Raw genomic sequence first — 23,395 nt, forward strand, 5'->3', positions numbered from 1 at the left:
GCTGCTGCTACGGCAGCTGCTGCAGCTGCTGCTTGCTTGCTGCTTGCTCCTGCTCCTGCTGCTGCAGCAGCTGCTGCTGCTTGCTGCTGCTGCTGTTGGCCACGACGAGAGGGCTTCAGCAGAGAGAGTTCGTCTCGTGTCGCTGTTCCTCCTCTCCCTCCTCCTCTCCCTCCTCCTTCGTTGAAGGAGCGCGCAGACCGCAGTGGTTCGCCTTTGGCAGCGTCCTTCACTCATTTTCAGAGGGGGGGGGGGTTGTGGGGGACACTTTCGCCGATGAGACATCATCAGTGTGAGGCTCCGCCACACGTTTGAAACCCCATTGGGGGGGGGGGGGGTCTGACAGCAGCACGATGATGACGACGATGATGGGGGGGGGGGGGGGTGTCGTTGTCACTCTGTGTGCGTTGTCCGGGGGGGGCACGCAAAAGTCCGCCAGGGGCCGCGAGTGACTCGCGTGGCCTTGCAACGAAGGCCACTGGGCCTCTGGCTACGAGGACGGATAATGTCTGGGAAGGTGGCTTCATGGACTCGTGTCTCCGTTTGTGCCTTCTGCTTTGGTGCCAATTCTCTGTCGATTTTTTTTTATTCTCTCGGAGGGTTTCAATTTGCACCTCCGATTGGCATGGTTGGCTACGTACGGTGCGAAAGAAGTTCAACGTACAGTACATGCGCATGTATGTAGGATTTTACCCTTAAGTCTATTTAATGTACAGCTTTATGGGATGCAATTAGCATGAATGACGCTATACAAATAACATCATTATGATTACGAAGTACAACCTCAGCTAGCTGGTACTCCGACTCGCTGCTATCACGGTGAAAATCGCGGTCTTTTCGACAACCCGATACACATTCTACAACAAAAAACTCAACACACTACAGTGCGCCCTTAGGCAACTTATTCAGGTGCTTCATTTTAAAATGTTCATCGGGGGGCAATTAAAATTCGAAATGCAATAATTATCATCAGGAGGAGGGGGGGGTAGATCGGCTCCTAACGGCGCTCAGGTCAAAGGTACCCAGGGAAGAAGTGCCCTGGGTACCTTTGACCGAGATGTGGAACCCACGGGACACACTCATGTCTCTCTCGGAGTCGGCGAGTACAGGACTCGGCTCACCAGACGATTGGTCTCGCTCACAAACCACAAATGCGGTCACCGCATCATCATCGCGGCGCTTTCGGATGCGCTTCTGCGGCCGTCTGGAACGCTCTTCCTTCCGACGTTAGGAAGCCGCTGTAGTTGCGCGCTTTCGCAACTCGATTTAAAACGAATTTCTTTGGAGCTGCTTTTTGTGTTCAGTTTGTTTGTCCTGTCTCCCCGCACCTCCGATTAGCGCGGTTGGCTACGTACGGTGCGAAAGAAGTTCAACGTGCATACGTACGCACAAACCAACCACCGATTCGGTTGTACGTCACAAAGCTTTGCAGTGAGCATTGGAGAAACGCGACTCACACTTCAGACACTTTCGCTTTAATACAAATGTGAGGCCTGTACATTAAAAAAGGCAAACAATCCGAGGACCTTAATAGGACAATTAAAAACACTTTTTTTACGTTGAAACGTACAAAAACCAACGACAGTAGGGTGTGCGACAATGCATAGATGCATGTGAGCGATTCGACTAATGTTGTTATGTGTATATTGTCCTAAATGGGGGTTTAAATTTATCCCCTGCGGCCAGAAGTGGCCCCTACAATGTGAAAAAAAAATCGCATCAAAGTAAAATAAATCAAATTGTAACTTCTGACAATTGCTCAGAGGGGTTGGAGTAATCGTCACACTCGACAGCATTCGTCTTCGGAACGCTCATCACGCATCCCGCAGGAAACGTTGCACGCACTTACAATGGCCACGTGCAACGAATCGCCACAGTTGGAGGCATCTTCAACGATCCCTGATGTAGCACGAAGTTACGTCCTGCCAATAAAGTACCCCCCCCCCCTCCGGATATAACGCGGGCTTTGGGGAACATATAACACCTGCACAATGATGGAAAAACATTCGTGTGTCTCCGTGTCTGTATGTGCCTCTGTGTGTATTCGTGTCTGTGTGTCTCTGTGTCTGTCTGTGTGTCTCCGTGTCTGCGTGTGCCTGTCTGTGTCTCCGTGTCTGTGTCTCCGTGCCTGTGGGTGCCTGTGTGTCTCTGTGTGTGTCTCCGTGTCTGTGTGTGCCTGTGTATGTCTGTGTGTCTCCGTGCCTGTGGGTGCCTGTATGTGTCTCTGTGTGTCTCCGTGTCTGTGTGTGCCTGTGTATGTCTGTGTGTCTCCGTGCCTGTGGGTGCCTGTATGTGTCTCTGTGTGTGTCTCCGTGTCTGTATGTGCCTCTGTGTGTATCTGTGTCTGTGTGTGTCTCTGTGTCTGTATGTGTGTCTCCGTGTCTGTGTGTGCCTGTGTCTGTCTGTGTGTCTCCGTGTCTGTGTGTCTCCGTGCCTGTGGGTGCCTGTGTGTCTCTGTGTGTGTCTACGTGTCTGTCTGTGTGTCTCCGTGTCTGTGTGTGCCTGTGTATGTCTGTGTGTCTCCGTGCCTGTGGGTGCCTGTATGTGTCTCTGTGTGTGTCTCCGTGTCTGTTAGTCTGTGTGTCTCCGTGTCTGTGTGTGCCCGTGTGTGCCTCCGTGTATGTGTCTGCCTGTGCGTGCCTCTGTGTCTGTGTGTGTCTGTGCGTGCCTCTGTGTCTCCGTGTCTGTACGTGCCCGTGTGTGCCTCTGTGTGTCTCCGTGTCTGTGCGTGCCTCTGTGTGTCTCCGTGTCTGTGCGTGCCTCTGTGTGTCTCCGTGTCTGTCCGTGCCTCTGTGTGTCTCCGTGTCTGTCTGTGCGTGCCTCTGCGGGTCTCCGTGTACTCTGCAGGTGATTCAACGCGCATTGTTTGCGATTCCGGATCACGATTCTACTCTTGAATCGGGTTGGTCTCATCTGTCTCGCGGATTGTCCGTGTTGATGACCACACCTCCCGTGCCGCGTCTCCTTTATTCGCTCGCTCCATGAGCGTGCGTCTTCTTTTTGCGCGTGTTCACAAATCGCCAAGATTTGATTCTTAAACACAATTCGACGCCTGTACCGTGAGCAGAGGAATCGGTTTTAAACGATTATTGAGTTCAATCTGAACTTCTTTCGCACCGTACGTAGCCAACACGAAAAGCAGGGTTCTGAAGAAACCGGTTTAAATCGAGATGACGTGAAAGTACACAGCTCCAGTGGCTTCCTAATATCGGAAGAGCGTTCCAGACGGCCGCAGAAGCGCATCCGAAAGCGCGCGCCGATTTGGGTGGCGTCTCTTATGGGCACGCCGGACACAATTTCTGCCGGGTGCTTTTCATACTCTCTAGGTTAGATTCGCGAAGGTGACATGGGTGGTGCCCACCCACCACACAAGCTCACATCTAACAAGGCGTCGATGATCCTCCTTCCTACGTTCAGGATACGCAGATCTGCATCGTGCGTGGATAAATTCGTTTTGATTTGCATATCAGGGCGCCTCGGAGCGCCTTAAATCTCGCACCTCGCCACCTCAACACATTTGAAAGGGGGCACCACCCCCCCACCCCCCCACCCCCCCCCCCCCCCAAGTTGGCAGCTGCCCCCTGTCGCGCAGCACGAGGTGACCTCAGCGTCTGGCCTCCACGCTGGCAAGGAGTCTGCCAGCCTGGGGCGATTATTGCAGTCGAGTCATGGACAGCTCGGAGTTGCCACGCTCTTGACACGTCGTCCTTCGGACCCGCGTCTTCCCTGCTACATTCACCACAATCGAATCTTAACAACTTCCACGCGGGGCGGTCGAGCACCGCGGGAACACGACCGAGGAGTTTCGAGCGGCATTTTTTATTTTCTTCCAAACAAGAATACTCTTAAATTTTGATTTAAAGCTTTCGTGACTGCAGGAATTCAAATTCTTGGTTCTTTCGGTAAAGTCACGTAGAAGGGAAACAATAAAATAATAAAAAATATAAAACAATAAAATTCTCACGACGTTTCGACTGCAACACAAGCAATCATCTTCAGGTGTGAAAACCACAGCAAGAAATTTTGAAAAAAGTGGCGTTTTTTAAAACGTTAGCACCACGGAGAGCGATTTGGCAGTTTGTTAAGATAGACGAGTCCATCTATGTTCGGAATAGAGGAGGGGGGAAGACGAAAATAATGGATGCGGTCTGAAAGCCACCGTAAGCGTGAACAATCAATTAAAACCCGAAATGGTTTATCAAATTCTTCCAATGATTGCTAAGCCAGAATCCATCATCTCGGTTGAAATTGTTTCTGTGTTTGTATATGTGGATAGCCTCATGAGCGAATCTCTCATGGTAGCCAGGTGGCTTGCAAAGAACCTCTGTCTTGGAGAAGTCAATGTCATGTGAGCCTACTGAATTATAACAGTGATCTGCCACGGCCGAGGTGTTGGTCCTACCGTGTTTAAGGTCTGCTTTTTAAAAACAGGTCCCTGCAGGGTGGGCTGGTAGGAACATTGGAATTTTGCGCAATTTTATTTTTACACCCCAACAGCACGAGATTTCACTTCGTTAAAGTATTGAAAGGGGACGGACGGACGGACACATTAATCTATTGCAGGCTGGTACACTCAGTTTACAACTTCATTCCTACCAGTATTATTTTATTGTTTCTCTTCTACGTGACTTTACCGAAGGAACCAAGAATAAGAAGACTCTGGCCCCTGCCCCCAGGGCTGCAGAGGTCTCATCGCCAGTGTGGGCCCTGCAAGAATCAAAATGTGTCTCGGTTCGCCTGAGGATTGTCAAGTCGCGAGATTATTGCTCTGTGCCATCCTCCAATCGCCCAACGCGACTGCCTGATATAAACCACCTACGGACATGCGTGGGGGGGGGGGGGGTGGGGGGGTGGGGAAGAAAAAAGAGCTTTATAGCTCATCGGATTCCTCCACTATGAAGACGTTCTGCCTTGATTTTGAAGCTTTCGTGACTGCAGGAATCCATACTTTTTTGGTTCTTTCGGTAAAGTCACGTGGGTAGAAAATAAAAATAAATCACGACGTTTCGGGCGCAACGCTTGTGTTGCGGTGGGGTGGTTAAATCTTGACTTAAAGATTTCGTGACTGGGTGGTTCCTCAACAAATCACGCCGCGAAGCAGCCCTTGAAGAGCCGAGACGCGGCTCCGGAATCCGCAGGTTGCCCACCGCCGGGCTAGCGGCATGTGGACCACCCAGCCAGCCCCCCCCCCCAGCCCGACACGCGCGTTCACATCGATCCGCCGAGATGAATCGCGTCAGCAGAAGAGCGAGAGAGAGAGAGAGCCAAAAAGAACCCAGGGCCCAACAAAGTCATCGCCAACCTTCGAGAGGAAACGCCGGTGGAGCGTCGCACGCCGAGCGTAAGAGTTAGGAGGCGGTGGATTCCGTCGCTATTATTTGCCCGTCGGAGCCGATTGGCCGATTAGCGGAGGTCAATCTCCGCAAAAACGCCGCGCGCGTGCCATCGACGCCTAAACCCACCCCACCGCCCCAAGGGCGTCGTCCCTGACGCACCGCGCTCTCCCCCAAGGTAAGGCACCACAGCGTCATGGACAACACATTCACATTTTACCATTGGAAAAATCTGCGGAAACGCACCTCGCCCCACCCCCCCCCCGTCAAAACCGTCAAACGCAAATCTCCACGCGAGTAAATACAAAAACAACTCAACCCCAGCACGACCGGCAGCCGGATCAGGCTCGCAGTGGGCGCAGCGCGTGCCGGTTGAACGCGCTGCACACAAGTGGACGCGTGACGACGGCGACGGTGATGATGATAATGATGGCGATGATAATGATGGCGACGATGATGACGGCGACGATGACGACGACGGCGACGATGATGAAGACGATGACGACGACAATGACGGTGACGATGATGACGACGATGACGACGGCGACGATGATGACGACGACGATGACTACGATGACGACGACGACGATTACGATGATGGCGATGATGACGGCGACGATGATGACGACGGCGACGATGATGACAATGACGACGATGATGACGACGATGACTACGACGACGACGCCGAGCGGTTGGGGCTGGCGAGAGTCGAAGTCTCGACGTAGCGCAACGTCCGCCAACGGGCAGCCTTTTTTTTGTTTGGCCCCCGTGAGCCACGGGAGTCTCGGTGGTCGGTACCAACAGCGTGCGGTGGCAAATGCCGTGAGTTTCCACCACGTGCAGAAAGCTTCGCATATATACCGTCTCATTTCTTTTCTCATTCGGCCAAAACGTTGCGATATTCTCCGTCAAACGTACCATGGCATGCTCTTTGAGCGGCAGTTATCCCGTACGAAGCTACCGCGCGATGGTCTTGCCATCGTACAAATTTGTAATTCAGGGATCAAATGCATCAACAAAATCACGGAGAGCATTCGCCACATATGGTAGTACCGATAATCCTATTTTTGGGCCCACGGCTGAACAAAAATAAACCATGAGACCGACGTCCCTCGCCGTCACCCTGCAAGGTCCGGCTGATGACCGCGGCTCTCCCAAGCGTCTTCCGCACCCTCATTAAACGTGACCACGAGGAGCTCCGGGCGGGGGCTCCGGATTGTCCGTGCGAGCTCGGCGGTCGGTGGCGCTGCGTTTCCACGACCGCCGCAGGGCCCGTGCCAAGCCCCGCGCGCCGGGCCACGTTTTTGAAAGGGTCAGCGCCGGCTCGTTTCTCGCAACGAAGCTTCAAGAGCCACGTGAGCTCCGTGAGCTCGCTCCTGTGCCGCGACACCCCCGGAGGTAAGCAATCCCACATTCTTTCAGTTATCAACAGTGGTTACAGACCGTGCAACGTACACCGACGCAATTCCCGATCCGCGCATAGGAAGCAGACATCGCGGCGATGATGGTACACTCCGCCGCCGCCGCTCCTGGCGCGGGTGTCTGGCTTGACGCACCTGAATGTGACATTGCAGTTGCTGCTCTGCATCTGCATCAGCCGTACGGCAAGACGAATGAACCAGGGTTTGGCGGATGCCGAGGGTTAGGCTGCACTGGATAAGGAAAGGTAAATACTGCCATGGCAGCCCACAAACTAGCCCAGTGTCGGCCGAGCGGGGGATGGCTTGCTCTTACCAGGCGGGGCCCATTGAGGCGCTATGTAGCTAATGTGTTCAGAGGCGACCTGGCTATCACGAATGATAGCTCAACGGAGTGTGGGCTGACCGTCACGTGGAGATGTACAGCAGCCAAACACTCTGAACGCGTTGATGTCGATTCTAAATGTGGAGGGGGGGAAAAAACCGGAGGACCCGGAGAAAAATCCACGCGACCACGGGGAGAGAGATACCGCAAACTCCAAATATACAGCAGCAGCAGGCGTCAGGGTTGGGATCAAATCCACGGACCTCGTGTACAGCAGGCGAGGTAGTTAACATCTCCTAGCCACCGTAATGATGATGAGAGAGAGAGAGACGCAAACTCAAAATATACAGCAGCAGGCGTCAAGGGTCGGGATCAAACCCACGACCTCCTGTACACCAGGCGAAAGAGTCAACATCTCCCGGGCCACCGCGGTGCCCCACGACCTCCTGTACACCAGGCGAAGGAGTCAACATCTCCCGGGCCACCGCGGTGCCTCTGGGATGAACTGTGCTCGTTAAAAAGGGGGCGTGTGGATTTGAAAGCACTGCGTTGCTTTAATGGGAGCCTCATGGCGCCGTTGGCAGGAATCTCCGTTACGGGCAGCAGATGTTTCCTCACCCCCGCCAACACCCCAGGACGCGCGGTGCGCGCAATGGCTCGCATCGCACGAATCCTCGCGCGTGTGGAGACGGGACATGTTCCCTTTTGCGGATCGCCGTGCGTCACGGGCGCGCGTTCCGACGGTAGCGACCTTGGTTTCGACAAAAAGTGCGAGAAAATCCCTTGCTTCCCGCCGTGGCGACGTTCACGGGTTGTGGACGGCGCGGGCGGTAATCGGTCCCTTTTTTGCTAAACTAAACGTTTTCAATTAGCGGGTAAGGGCCCGCTGAGCTGTGTAGCTCTTTATCAGAGCCCACCTGGCGATCACAAATGATAGCTCAACGAAGCGGTTTAGGATCATCATCATCATCGTCACGTGGGAATTTATAGTAGCAGCCAAATAATCTGAACGTCTGATATTGATTCTAATTGTGGAGGGGAAAACTGGAGAACCCGGAGAAACATCCACGCAACTACGGGGCGAGAAACACGCAAACTCCAAATATACAGCAGCAGCAGGCGTGAGGGTCGGGATCGAACCCACGACCTCCTGCATATCAGGCGAGGTAGTTAACATCTCATAGCCACCGTGATGATGTTGATGAGAGAGAGAGACGCGCAAACTCCAAATATACAGCAGCAGGCGTCAGGGTCGGGATCGAACCCACGACCTCCTGCATACCAGGCGAGGGAGTTAACATCTCATAGCCTAGGGACACGTTCGTTCACTCGTCGTCTTCCCCGTCGCCTTTAGTCGAAGGTGTTTAAGAAACGTAGATCGTCTCCTCCCGTCCGTCCACGATGCGGTGACTTCGGTGTTTACAGCTGTCGCCAACACACGCACGCACAGCAAACACGCACACGCACACACGCGCACACACGCACAGTAAACACACACACACACATTACAGCGCAGTTACAACAGAGATTCATACGGCGTCTCAAATGCGACCGCATCTCGTGATGCTGTGCAGCAGCAGCAGCAGCAGCGGGCAATATTGAATCTTGCTTTTTTCAAGACAGCGGCAGTCGGTCCTAGACAACAAGAGCCACTGAGGCTGCCTGGAGTTTAACGGGGGGCAGGGTGCCGACAGCATGGACGGCGGGCTAAGGGAGATCGCAGGCTAATTGGGCAGCAGAGGAGAACGAGCGACCTCCCACGGAGCGAATGTTGACTGGGGGTCTTAGACAGAGAGCCTTGGTCGAGGGAGCGGAGAGTGCGTGGAGAGCAGTAGAGTGAGATGAGAGGTAGGAGAGTGCGTGGAGGGGAGTGAGATGAGAGGGGAGAGGTAGGAGAGTGCGTGGAGGGGAGTGGAGTGAGATGAGAGGCAGGAGCGTGCGTGGAGGGGAGTGGAGTGAGATGAGAGGGGAGAGGTAGGAGAGTGCGTGGAGGGGAGTGGAGTGAGATGAGAGGTAGGAGAGTGCGTGGAGTGGAGGGGAGTGAGATGAGAGGTAGGAGAGTGCGTGGAGTGGAGGGGAGTGAGATGAGAGGTAGGAGAGTGCGTGGAGTGGAGGGGAGTGAGATGAGAGGTAGGAGAGTGCGTGGAGTGGAGGGGAGTGAGATGAGAGGTAGGAGAGTGCGTGGAGTGGAGGGGAGTGAGATGAGAGGTAGGAGAGTGCGTGGAGTGGAGTGGAGTGAGATGAGAGGTAGGAGAGTGCGTGGAGTGGAGGGGAGTGAGATGAGAGGTAGGAGAGTGCGTGGAGTGGAGTGGAGTGAGATGAGAGGTAGGAGAGTGCGTGGAGGGGAGTGGAGTGAGATGAGAGGGGAGAGGCAGGAGAGTGCGTGGAGTGGAGTGGAGTGAGATGAGAGGTAGGAGAGTGCGTGGAGTGGAGTGGAGTGAGATGAGAGGGGAGAGGCAGGAGAGTGCGTGGAGTGGAGTGGAGTGAGATGAGAGGTAGGAGAGTGCGTGGAGTGGAGTGGAGTGAGATGAGAGGTAGGAGAGTGCGTGGAGGGGAGTGGAGTGAGATGAGAGGTAGGAGAGTGCGTGGAGTGGAGTGGAGTGAGATGAGAGGTAGGAGAGTGCGTGGAGGGGAGTGGAGTGAGATGAGAGGGGAGAGGCAGGAGAGTGCGTGGAGTGGAGTGGAGTGAGATGAGAGGTAGGAGAGTGCGTGGAGTGGAGTGGAGTGAGATGAGAGGTAGGAGAGTGCGTGGAGTGGAGTGGAGTGAGATGAGAGGTAGGAGAGTGCGTGGAGGAGAGTGGAGTGAGATGAGAGGCAGGAGAGTGCGTGGAGTGGAGTGGAGTGAGATGAGAGGTAGGAGAGTGCGTGGAGGGGAGTGGAGTGAGATGAGAGGGGAGAGGCAGGAGAGTGCGTGGAGGGGAGTGGAGTGAGATGAGAGGTAGGAGAGTGCGTGGAGTGGAGTGGAGTGAGATGAGAGGCAGGAGAGTGCGTGGAGTGGAGTGGAGTGAGATGAGAGGTAGGAGAGTGCGTGGAGTGGAGTGGAGTGAGATGAGAGGTAGGAGAGTGCGTGGAGGGGAGTGGAGTGAGATGAGAGGTAGGAGAGTGCGTGGAGGGGAGTGGAGTGAGATGAGAGGTAGGAGAGTGCGTGGAGTGGAGTGGAGTGAGATGAGAGGTAGGAGAGTGCGTGGAGTGGAGTGGAGTGAGATGAGAGGTAGGAGAGTGCGTGGAGGGGAGTGGAGTGAGATGAGAGGTAGGAGAGTGCGTGGAGTGGAGTGGAGTGAGATGAGAGGTAGGAGAGTGCGTGGAGTGGAGTGGAGTGAGATGAGAGGTAGGAGAGTGCGTGGAGTGGAGTGGAGTGAGATGAGAGGTAGGAGAGTGCGTGGAGTGGAGGGGAGTGAGATGAGAGGTAGGAGAGTGCGTGGAGGGGAGTGGAGTGAGATGAGAGGTAGGAGAGTGCGTGGAGTGGAGGGGAGTGAGATGAGAGGTAGGAGAGTGCGTGGAGGGGAGTGGAGTGAGATGAGAGGTAGGAGAGTGCGTGGAGGGGAGTGGAGTGAGATGAGAGGGGAGAGGTAGGAGAGTGCGTGGAGGGGAGTGGAGTGAGATGAGAGGTAGGAGAGTGCGTGGAGTGGAGTGAGATGAGAGGGGAGAGGTAGGAGAGTGCGTGGAGGGGAGTGGAGTGAGATGAGAGGGGAGAGGTAGGGGAGTGCGTGGAGGGGAGTGGAGTGAGATGAGAGGGGAGAGGTAGGGGAGTGCGTGGAGGGGAGTGGAGTGAGATGAGAGGGGAGAGGTAGGGGAGTGCGTGGAGGGGAGTGGAGTGAGATGAGAGGCAGGAGAGTGCGTGGAGGGGAGTGGAGTGAGATGAGAGGCAGGAGAGTGAGTGGAGGGGAGTGGAGTGAGGTGAGAGGCAGGCAGTGGTGAGTTCATTGGAGGCTGATGAAGATGGTGATTGACATCACGACATTGACATTGATAGAAAGTTACATTAACAGACATCGACAAACAGATTATCAACAATAACATGAAGGTAAATGAGTTTGTAGCCGTTTAACTAATTCTTTGTTCAGCGCCTTGGTCACAGTGCTACGTAAATTAAAATAAGATAATACACACTTATATAGATGTAGTGGAGTAGATAATGCGCATAGGAATTAGCCATATACAGTACATACAGGACAGACAAGGAGAACGGGTCACACGAGGTCGAACAGGTGGTCGAGTCGCGAGTAAACAAACCCAAGTAATTAAGGGTGTCGTGGCACGAGGGCTGTGATTGGTCGATAGGCTGTTAGCGTTAAATGGTGGCGTCTGAATGTCTGATGAAGGGGACAGGTGCAGGCTGGCGGGAAACGGCTAGCGAGCCACGTGGCAATTAATTAAGGCTAATGCGAGAGGGGATAAAACGCGAGGTGGTTTGAACGGAGGGGAGTTGCTGTTGGGGAGTTGCTGCTGGGGAGTTGCTGCTGGGGAGTTGCTGCTGGGGAGTTGCTGCTGGGGAGTTGCTGCTGGGGAGTTGCTGCTGGAGAGTTGCTGCTGGGGAGTTGCTGCTGGGGAGTTGCTGCTGGGGAGTTGCTGCTGGGGAGTTGCTGCTGGGGAGTTGCTGCTGGGGAGTTGCTGCTGGGGAGTTGCTGCTGGGGAGTTGCTGCTGGGGAGTTGCTGCTGGGGAGTTGCTGCTGGGGAGTTGCTGCTGGGGAGTTGCTGCTGGGGAGTTGCTGCTGGGGAGTTGCTGCTGGGGAGTTGCTGCTGGGGAGTTGTTGGCGAGAGGTGAAGAGATATGAAGAAGACAGCTGGAAATGTTAGGGAAGAATAGAAAGAGAGCCGGACCCCAAAGACAGTAAATATCGATAGGGAGAGTCAGCGTTAGCGGAGATAGATAGAGTCACTGTGTGTGAATAGATGGAAGTCCCTGTGTGTGAAGAGATAGCGGCGATACTGTGTGTGAGGAGATAGAAGACGAACCACTGTGTGTGGAAGGGAAGTCACTGCGTGTGAAGAGATAGCGGCGATACTGTGTGCGAGGAGATAGAAGACGAACCACTGTGTGTGGAAGGGAAGACAGTGTGTGTGGAGAGATAGAGGAAGGAACACTGTGTGTGGAAGGGGATGCACGGACGATGCTGAAGTAAATCGGAGTGTCCGAGTTGGCGGAGCGCGAAGATAATTACTGTGTGTACGGAATGATGGAATAAAAGTGACGGCGGAAAAGAGACAGTTGTCGTCCGAGTGAATTCACGGCACTACATATATATAAAAGGGAAATTTGTGAATGTGTGTGTCCGTTCAAAATGTTTAGCATACTTGCCGACATGCAACAAACTTGAAATTTGGCATGTGGGTAGCTTCCAGACTGTACACAATGCAGGAAGTATAACAATTGACTTTTGTATTTGGGGGGGGGGGGGGGGGCGCATTAATGGATATATTTTTCACGGCAAGTAAGCGGTGACGTCACATCTGTGATGTCACCCGCATGCGGCAGCGTCACGCAGTGTGCCTGCTGACGTCACGCACCCCCCCCCCCCACCCTCCACGTAGGCCGTCTTTTAATCCAAGACAAGAATCCAAGTCTCGGGCGAAGCCGGGTAGTAAAGCTAGTTTAAACTAACTCCAACTACACTAAACTATTTTGTATTTTACCAGGTAAGGTCCACCGAGCGATGTGCTAGCTCTTTTTCGGAAGCGACCTGACTATCGCAAATGATAGCTCAACAAATTGGCTTACTGCGTGGAAATGTATAGCAACCAAATAATCTACACGCGCGTTGCTAAATGTGGAGGGGAACACTGGAGAACCCGGAGAAACATCCACGCAACTACGGGGAGAGAAACACGCAAACTCCAAATATACAGCAGCAGCAGGCGTGAGGGTCGGGATCAAACCCACGACCTCCTGCATACCAAGCGAGGTAGTTAACATCTCATAGCCACCGTGGCAATCTCCAACATCGGACTCACGTGGAAAGCTTACGATTCACACATTGGCACACACACACACAGCTGTTACCCGTCATTTTGTGGATAAGAGGACTTTGGAGGCGGAGGGTTGGTGGATCACACAAATTTCCGAATCTCCCTACCCGTGCACATCGAGGGTCACCATCTCGCGGCTCGCCAGGCTATGATGGGAGTACAGCAAGTGGATTCATGTCCATCTGTACGCGAACTGAGCGCGTTCGTCCTCCACGCACACGCGGGGTTTCTCCTCCCACGTCTATAGCGGAATCAGCAAAAGCATTTAATAATAATATAGACCCACAGAGCTTGGGCAATTGCTGGTGCCGATTCCGGATGCCGCGTCGGCCCTGTCTGTGGTTCCCCACGCCTCTGAATCCGTCTCTCTCGCTCTGAGAGCAAATGACAACTGAGCAGGTTTCAAATTCTCTATCATCACCACCACCACCACTAGCAGTGGGCTTTACCTGGTAAGCAAAAATGTTTAAACTTGATTCGAAGCTTTCGTGACTGCAGGAATTACTCTTTGGTTGTTTCGGTAAAGTCACGTAGAAAGACAATAAATTAAATAATAGAATGCGACGTTTCAAGTGCAACTCAAGCAGTCGTCATCAGGTGGAACTAAATTTGAGAGAGAGACAAAACACAGACACGGAGATACACAGGCAGACACACAAGCAGAGAGAGACAACACAGAGACACAGCATAGACATACAGAGACAACACAGAGACACACAGAGAGACAACACAGAGACCCGCAGAGAGAGACACACAACATAGACACACAGAGACAACGCAGAGACACACAGAGAGAGACACACAACAGAGACACACAACATAGACACACAGAGACAACACATAGACACACAGAGAGAGACACAACATAGACACACAGAGACAACGCAGAGACACACGGAGAGAGAGACACACAACATAGACACACAGAGAACGCAGAGACACACAGAGAGAGACACACAACATAGACACACAGAGACAACGCAGAGACACACAGAGAGAGACACAACAGAGACACACAACATAGACACACAGAGACAACACAGAGAGAGACACACAACATAGACACACAGAGACAACGCAGAGACACACAGAGAGAGACACACAACATAGACACACAGAGACAACACAGAGACACACAACATAAACACACAGAGACAACACAGAGACACACAGAGAGAGACACACAACATGGACACACAGAGAACGCAGAGCCACACAGAGAGAGACACATAACATAGACACACAGAGATAACGCAGAGACACAGAGAGAGACACACAACATAGACACACAGGGACAACGCAGAGACACACAGAGAGAGACACACAACATAGACACACAGAGACAACACAGAGACACACAACATAGACACACAGAGACATACAGAGAGACACACACAACATAGACACACAGAAAAAACACAGAGACACACAGATAGAGACACACAACATAGACACACAGAGACAACACAGAGACACACAGAGAGAGACACACAACATAGACACACAGAGACAACGCAGAGACACACAGAGAAAGAGACACAACATAGACACACAGACACACAGAGAGACACACAACATAGACACACAGAGACAACACAGACACACAGAGAGGCACACACAACATAGACACACAGAGACAACGCAGAGACACACAACATAGACACGCAGAGACACACAGAGAGACACAACATAGACACACAGAGACAACACAGACACACAGAGAGAGACACACAACATAGACACAGAGACAACACAGAGACAACGCAGAGACACACAACATAGACACACAGAGACAACGCAGAGACACACAGAGAGAGACACACAACATAGACACACAGAGACAACACAGAGACACACAGAGAGACACACACAACATAGACACACAGAGACAACGCAGAGACACACAGAGAGAGACACACAACATAGACACACAGAGACAACGCAAAGACACAGAGAGAGACACACAGAGACACACAGAGAGACACACACAACATAGACACACAGAGACAACACAAAGACACACAGAGAGAGACACACAGAGAGAGACACACAACATAGACACACAGAGACAACACAGAGACACACAACAGAGACAGATAACATAGACACACAGAGACAACACAGAGACACAGAGAGAGACACACAACATAGACACAGAGACAACGCAGAGACACACAGAGAGAGACACACAACATAGACACACAGAGACAACACAGAGACACACAGAGACACACAGAGAAACACACACAACATAGACACACAGAGACAACGCAGAGACACACAGAGAGAGACACACAACATAGACACATAGAGACAACACAGAGACACACAGAGAGAGACACACAACATAGACACAGAGACAACACAGAGACACACAGAGAGACACACAACATAGACACATAGAGACAACACAGAGACACACAGAGAGAGACACACAACATAGACACACAGAGACACACAGAGAGAGACACACAACATAGACACACAGAGACAACGCAGAGACACACAGAGAGAGACACAACAGAGACACACAGAGACAACGCAGAGACACAGAGAGAGAGACACACAGAGAGAGACACACAACATAGACACACAGAGACAACGTAGAGACACACAGAGAGAGACACACAACATAGACACACAGAGACGAGTGACAACGCTAGAGGGGTATTGTGGTGGTCACGAAAGGGTACGGGAGGGACGGGAACGAGTGGAGGGGAGAGGGTTAGGGGAAGAGAATGGGCCATGGAGAAGAGGCGAGGCTTGAAGAGAGGAAAACTTCCACACTTGGTGGGGCAGCGAACACAATCCCCTCGCTGCTGAAGGTCTGGAGCGCAGTTTCCATAACCCCCCCTCCACCCCTACGTCACGGTTCATGCTTTGTATCGGACTTCTATGGGTAAAAAAAAAACCCCCCGATAATAATGATGAAAATAAATAAATGGTGATGGCGGCTCGTCATTCGCGGCAGAGCCTCGATCCTGGAGCGTCCCCCTCACCGGGCCGAGGGCCTTGCTGGCCGGCTTGCGGCACGCCGCGCCGACGCACGACTGCAGCGCCATGAGGCGCTGGTTCATGGTGACCAGCAGGTTGGGGTCCACGGCCTTCACGATGTTGGTCAGCTGGTGCGCGTCGGCGGTCACGTTGTACAACTCCACCATGGCCTGCGGAGGACAAAGATCCCAGGCCACGCCGTAGAGCCTCGGCAGACTTCTGGGGCGAGCGCCGCCAACGAGCAAACCGTGAAGGCCGCCGCGGCACGCGACGGGGGTGGGTGGCCGGTACCGGCAGGCCCGGCCGCCTTTATCTGCCGAGTGATTTTGTTTGCACACCGCACCGGGTACTCGTTTGAGGCCGGGCTGACCTAGTGGGGTGGCCCAGGACCAGGTTCGGACAATCGTCGCTGGTTGTTGGCCGCGAGCGGGAATCGAACACGGGTGGCCGGCCTCGGCGCGCGGCACGGCGCGCTAACCGCCACACCGCCGCAAGGGAGGGTTCATTTTTCAAAATTTGGCAAAGTTGAGCCCCGACCGACGCAAGCAGACGACGGTCTGCCCTTGCGAATTTACGTCAGGGGATGTTTTAACGTCTGCTGCGGGTGAAGCGGACGGCGTGTAGTGTGGGATGACCACGGTCATAAACTCTCCCGCTCGTTGCTCAAAGACGTCCATGATCTTCGGCTTCCTTCAACGTAGCTTTGTCCACGACATCGCTCAACGGCTCTCTCATCGGATCACTCCTCCCGGCTGCATCCAATTCCTCAAATTGGCCACGGTGTGGCTCAATTTGCCAACCACTTTAAGAGTTTTCTCAGACTCTTGTTTTTCTCATTACGGTAACCCACACCGGCGGTAGAAGCTAAACTATTTTTTTTTATTTAACGAGGTAGGGCCCAGTGAGCTATGTAGCTCTTATTCAGAAGCGACCTGGCCACAAATGGTAGCTTAACGAAGTGGCTTATCATCATGTGGATATTTATAGCAGTCAAATACTCTAAACGCGTGATGTTGAGGGGTAAACCGGAAGACCCGGACAATAATCCACGCGACCACGGGGAGAGAGAGACACGCAAACTCCAAATATACAGCAGCAGCAGGCGTCAGGGTCGGGATCGAACCCACGACCTCCTGTATGCCAAGCGAGGTAGTTAACATCTCGTTGCCCCGACTTGAACCGCGAACAAGCGAGCAGTAAGCATGCTGCCTCTAAGGCAGGAAGGGGTGTGGCCAACCTCTAACAGACCTGAGAGCCGACAAGCACCCATGAATTCTGCAAGTAGCCAAGTGTGTATATAGATGTGTGTGTGTGTGTTTATACACAGTCAAAGTTTTCGGCACGGGACAAGACACGTTCATTCTTTTTTTGCCACCGCGATGGCACGTTCTACGTTAGGCCCCCTCGACAGAGCGAAGCGCGGGCGGACGCCGGTTGGCCACGGCTGCCCCCGTGCCGCGTCACCGCCCTGTTTGGAAAATAAAAAAAACCCTAACCCCCCCCCCCCCCCCCCGCACACCTGAGCGTCGGCAAACTCGCAGTACTGAAGGTCCACAGTGCCGGAGAGCGTGCGAACGCACGCGTACGTGTTGTTGAACGCATCCTCGCACACGCAGTCGGGGAAGCACTCCTGCACGCAGGGCGGCACGCGTTGCGCACACGCGCACACACACACACACGCTGCTTTTATTTTGGCTTGCCAGACGTCCCGTAGAGTAGCGAAAGTTGCAATAAACAGTCCGTAAAGGGCTACATGGAGGGAATGAAACTAAACCCAACGAGAAATTTGTTTTACCAGGTGAGGCCCCGCTGAGCTATGTAGCTCTTTTTCAGAAGCGACCTGGCCATCACAAATGATAGCTCAGCGAAGCGGCCTTGCACGCGGAAATTATTAGCAGCCAAATACTCGCGTGGTGATGTTGTTTCTGAATGTGGAGGGGAAAACCGGAGTAGCCGGAGGAGAATAATCCACGCGACCACGGGAAGAGAGACACGCAAACTCCAAATATACAGCAGCAGCAGGCCGTCAGGGTCGGGATCGAACCCACGACCTCCTGCGTACCAGGCGAGGGAGTTAACACCTCACAGCCGAGGGCCACGTTCGATCACCTGTCGTCTTCCCCGTCGCCTTTAGTCGAAGGTGTTTTTAAGAAACGTAGATGACATCCCCCCCCCCCCCCCCCCCGTGTATCCTCAACAGACTTTTGGGGCAAGCGCCGTTAGCGAGCGCCTCCGAAGGCCGGCCACGACATACGAGGAGGTGCGGGTGGCCGGCACCACGCCCGGCCACCCGCACCTCCCTCGGCGGCGCGTCACCCACGGCACCACGACACCCCCCCCTGCTCCCCCCCACGTTTGGTGGTGGTGGTAGCGGAGTTGGGGGGTCGGTGTTTACCGCGACTCCTGGCCCCAGCTTGGGGCAGGCTGGGTCGGCGTCGTGCCCCTCGCCTTGGTACTCCACCAGGAAGTCCGAGCGCCACGCTGGCGGTGCCGCCGCCTTGTCCACGGGGTGCTGCAGAGAATTCGCACGCAGCAGCAGCAGCAGCAGGCAGCAGCAGGCAGCAGCAGGCAGCAGCAGCAGCCACAGCAGTATCAGCAGCAGCCGCAGCAGCCGCAGCGGCAGCAGCAGCAGGCAGCAGCAGCAGGCAGCAGGCAGCAGCAGCAGGCAGCAGCAGCAGCAGCAGGCAGCAGCAGCAGGCAGCAGCAGCAGGCAGCAGGCGCAGCGGCAGCGGCAGCAGCAGCAGCGCTCGCAACGATACGTTCACAACTTACAATGGATTTCATAATGAAATGATGACCGTGCAACGATTGAGGCCTATTTACTACTCAGCAGTGATTATAACGATACATTTATCATGTATAATGTGTGTATGTACGTTGAACTTCGTTCGCACCGTACGTAGCCAACCGCGCCAATCGGAGGTGCGGAACAAATTGAAAATTCAATAATTACCGTATAATGATTGAGCAGTGTTTTGAAACCTGACTTACAATAATGATATAATTGTATTGTTATGACGTAATATATATGTGCAATTAAGTCCCTTCCACTATTTAAGTCCAATTTAAAACATTTCTTTGTTGACCTCACCACTTTAATTGATTGCCAGGTGCCGATGTCCTTGCTTGATTCTATTGCTTTATTCTGTCTTCTACAGCGTCGTGAGACGCAGTTTTGCACGAACGACGCAACGGACATCACAGCGCCTTGGTGATAAATGACACTTCCTGGGTCGGCAGGGAACGCCGGCGTTTAAACTAAAACTATTTTGTTTTTACTATTTATATTTTACCAGGTGAGGCCCCACTGAGCTATGTTGCTCTTTTTCAGAAGCGACCTGGCTGTCACAAATGAGAGCTCAGCGAATTGGGCTTATCATCATCATCATCACGTGGCAATGTAGAGCAGTCAAATAGTCTGAATGCACTTTTTTAAATGTGGAGGAAAAAAGACCCGGAGGACCCGGACAATAATCCACGCGACCACGGGGAGAGAGAGAGAGAGACACACGCAGACTCCAAATATAAAGCAGCAGCAGGCGTCAGGGTCGGGATCGAACCCACGACCTCCTGTATACCACGCGAGGTAGTTAACATCTCATAGCCACCGTGATGATGATGAGAGAGAGGGAGACACGCAAACTCCAAATATACAGCAGGGTCGGGATCGAACCCACGACCTCCTGTACACCAGGCGAGGTAGTTAACATCTCATAGCCACCGTGATGATGGTGAGAGAGAGGGAGACACGCAAACTCCAAATACACAGCAGGGTCGGGATCGAACCCACGACCTCCTGCATACCAGGCGAGGTAGTTAACATCTCATAGCCACCGAGACTATTTACTGGGCTGTGCGCCGTCCGCGTTCCCGCGTTCCCGCACCGTCCGCCCGTCGACGCTCACCAGCAGCGGCACCATGGACGTGCCGTCCATCCGCGTCTGGGAGACGTTCACTCCGGCCAGCTCCAGGAAGGTGGGCCCCAGGTCAATGTTCATCACGGGAGCCTGCGGACGCACAACCCAGAGTTCGGTCAGGTTTCAACTGAAACTGTAAACACGGAAGTATTTTTAAAAAAAATATATATATCTCCACCATGCAAGGCACACCGAGGCGCTCATTTAACGCCGGGTGAACCTAGGGGAGGGCCCAGGACCGGTTCAAATATTCGCCGCCGCGTACGCGCGTTGCCGGGTTCAAAGCGCAGTTCGCTGCACCACCGCTCACACAAAGACAAAGATCCCCAGTTTGGGCTCAACAGGTTTTTTTTACGTATGTAAGGGGACTACTTGCGTAGGGGACTACTTGCGTAGGGGACTACCTGCGTAGGGGGACTACTTGCGTAGGGGACTACCTGCGTAGGGGGACTACTTGCGTAGGGGACTACCTGCGTAGGGGACTACGTGCGTAGGGAGACTACCTGCGTAGGGGACTACCTGCGTAGGGGACTACTTGCGTAGGGGACTACCTGCGTAGGGGACTACTTGCGTAGGGGACTACCTGCGTAGGGGACTACCTGCGTAGGGGACTACGTGCGTAGGGAGACTACCTGCGTAGGGGACTACCTGCGTAGGGGACTACTTGCGTAGGGGACTACCTGCGTAGGGGACTACTTGCGTAGGGGACTACCTGCGTAGGGGACTACTTGCGTAGGGAGACTACCTGCGTAGGGGACTACTTGCGTAGGGGACTACTTGCGCAGGGGGACTACTTGCGTAGGGGACTACTTGCGTAGGGGACTACTTGCGTAGGGAGACTACCTGCGTAGGGAGACTACTTGCGTAGGGGACTACTTGCGTAGGGGACTACTTGTGTAGGGGACTACTTGCGTAGGGAGACTACCTGCGTAGGGAGACTACTTGCGTAGGGGACTACTTGCGTAGGGGACTACTTGCGTAGGGGACTACTTGCGCAGGGAGACTACTTGCGTAGGGGACTACTTGCATAGGGGACTACTTGCGTAGGGAGACTACCTGCGTAGGGAGACTACTTGCGTAGGGGACTACTTGCGTAGGGGACTACTTGCGTAGGGGACTACTTGCGTAGGGAGACTACTTGCGTAGGGAGACTACTTGCGTAGGGAGACTACTTGAGTAGGGGACTACTTGCGTAGGGGACTACTTGCGCAGGGGTCTACTTGCGTAGGGGACTACCTGCGTAGGGGACTACCTGCGTAGGGGACTACTTACGTAGGGGACTACCTGCGTAGGGGACTACTTACGTAGGGGACTACCTGCGTAAGGGGACTACTTGCGTAGGGGACTACTTGCGTAGGGGGACTACTTGCGTAGGGGACTACTTGCGTAGGGAGACTACTTGCGTAGGAGACTACCTGCGTAGGGGACTACTTGCGTAGGGGACTACTTGCGTAGGGGACTACTTGCGTAGGAGACTACCTGCGTAGGGGACTACTTGCGTAGGGGACTACTTGCGTAGGGGACTACTTGCGTAGGAGACTACCTGCGTAGGGGACTACTTGCATAGGAGACTACTTGCGTAGGGAGACTACCTGCGTAGGGGACTACTTGCGTAGGGGACTACTTGCATAGGGGGACTACCTGCGTAGGGAGACTACTTGCGTAGGGAGACTACTTGCGTAGGGGGACTACTTGCGTAGGGGACTACTTGCGTAGGGAGACTACCTGCGTAGGGAGACTACTTGCGTAGGGGACTACTTGCGTAGGGGACTACTTGCATAGGGGGACTACCTGCGTAGGGGACTACCTGCATAGGGAGACTACCTGCGTAGGGGACTACCTGCATAGGGAGACTACCTGCGTTGGGGACTACCTGCGTGGGGACAACCGGGCCAAGTGGCTCAGCGGTAATAACCAGGCCAGTAGTGGCTCGCAATCGGAGGGAGGGCTGCGAGGTTTAAATCCTGGTTGGCCATTGATTTAGCCCATCAGCCCTCCACAGTGTCGATAAAATGAGGACCAACTTTTAGTTTTTTACGTGTAGTTTGTTGTCCTTCCCCCGCGCCTCCGATTAGCAAGGTTGGTTACGTACGGTGAGAAAGAAGTTCAACATACGCACATAAATACATTCTCGCCCCTGCCATAGCTCATCATCATCATGCTTATCATCATTATCCCTCCAGGGGGTCGGTTAGAATAAGCACCACCTTGTGGAGAAAGCCAAGAGTGGCTTATCCTCTGGAGGTGCCGCGGTGGTGAGATGTTAACTACCTCGCCTTCTATGTAGGAGCGCGTAGGTTCGATCCAGACCCTGACACCTGCTGCATATTTAGAGTTTGCGTGTCTCTTTCACCGTGGTCGCGTGGATTTCTCTCCGGGTCTTCCCGTTGTTCCCTCCACATTTAGAATCAACATCACGCATTTGAGAGTATTTGGCTGCTATACATTTACACGTGATAAGCCACTTCTCGTTGAGCTATCATTTGTGACCAGGTCGTTTCTAATTTTGTTTACGGTGAGTTTTGTCCCGCTCACCCCTGCCACAAGAATGTGGGATATCCGCCAGTGGCTCGGTGCTGTAAAAATGACGCAGCAATGAGCACACCGCCCCCGCCCCCCCCCCCCCCCCGAGCGATTCGGAACTTTGCTTCGACCTTTTGACCCCGAGCGGCGCTCACCCGCAGGATCTGCTTGGCCTTGATTCCCGGCCCGCGCACAAGCATGGGCACGCGGATGTCAAACTCGTACAGCTGCCGCTTGTCGTTGGGCAGCGAGAATTGCCCTGGGGGGGTGGTGGGCGGGGGGAGGGTGGTTAGTCGATCACAATAGCATGGGTGCCACTCCAGCAACGAGCTAAGTAACTGCTAGCTAATAAAAACAAATTCAACGGACGCTCTGCGCGCGTGACGTCATTCGTTCGCGCTCGCTGGTTACTCTCGGAAACAACAGTGTGAACGATCGATGACTTTAGAAAGGTCTCTAATATCTTCTTTGGTTCTTTCGGTAAAGTCACGTAGAATGTGAATAAAATAATAAAATAAAACAATATAATTCTCACGACGTTTCGGCCACAACACAAGTAGCCATCCTCAGGTGAAGAAACAGGACTGTCCAGAAGACAGCGCTTGAGTGAACCCTGTCAAGCTTGACAGCGTCTTTTAAGATGTGTGAGGAATAGACGCTGTCAAGCTTGACAGGGTTCACTCAAGCGCTGTCTTCTGGACAGTCCTGTTTCTTCACTTGAGGACGACAGTCTCGCCCCCTTCACCTGATGAAGGCCGCTTGTGTTGTGGCCGAAACGTCGTGAGAATATTATTGTGTTATTTTATTTTATCAATTTATTATTTTATTATCATTCTACGTGACTTTACCGAAAGAACCAAAGAAGATGAATCATTGCAGTCACGAAAGCTTTAAATCGAAATTTGACGGCTACTTGTGTTG

The 23,395-nt window shown here is 53.4% G+C and overlaps 1 protein-coding gene across 1 annotated transcript in view; it reads right to left on the reverse strand.

The window, feature by feature from the left end:
• Window positions 1-1,450: 1,450 nt before the first annotated feature.
• LOC116951244 (N-acetylglucosamine-6-sulfatase-like) overlaps window positions 1,451-23,395 on the reverse strand; it is a 42,714-nt gene continuing 20,769 nt past the window's right edge. Inside the window, exons 9-14 of the mRNA XM_032969740.2 lie at window positions 22,630-22,733; window positions 19,940-20,041; window positions 18,430-18,546; window positions 17,554-17,664; window positions 16,040-16,204; window positions 1,451-8,498 (exon numbers count right to left, since the gene is read on the reverse strand). Of these exons, the coding sequence (XP_032825631.1) occupies window positions 8,493-8,498; window positions 16,040-16,204; window positions 17,554-17,664; window positions 18,430-18,546; window positions 19,940-20,041; window positions 22,630-22,733 (605 nt within the window). The 3' untranslated portion in view covers window positions 1,451-8,492. The remainder of the gene's footprint in view (window positions 8,499-16,039; window positions 16,205-17,553; window positions 17,665-18,429; window positions 18,547-19,939; window positions 20,042-22,629; window positions 22,734-23,395) is intronic.

The sequence above is a fragment of the Petromyzon marinus genome, chromosome 42, assembly GCF_048934315.1.
Source record: "Petromyzon marinus isolate PM22_M1 ecotype Great Lakes invasive population chromosome 42, UKy_Petmar_22M1.pri1.0, whole genome shotgun sequence".
Taxonomy (NCBI): domain Eukaryota; kingdom Metazoa; phylum Chordata; class Hyperoartia; order Petromyzontiformes; family Petromyzontidae; genus Petromyzon; species Petromyzon marinus.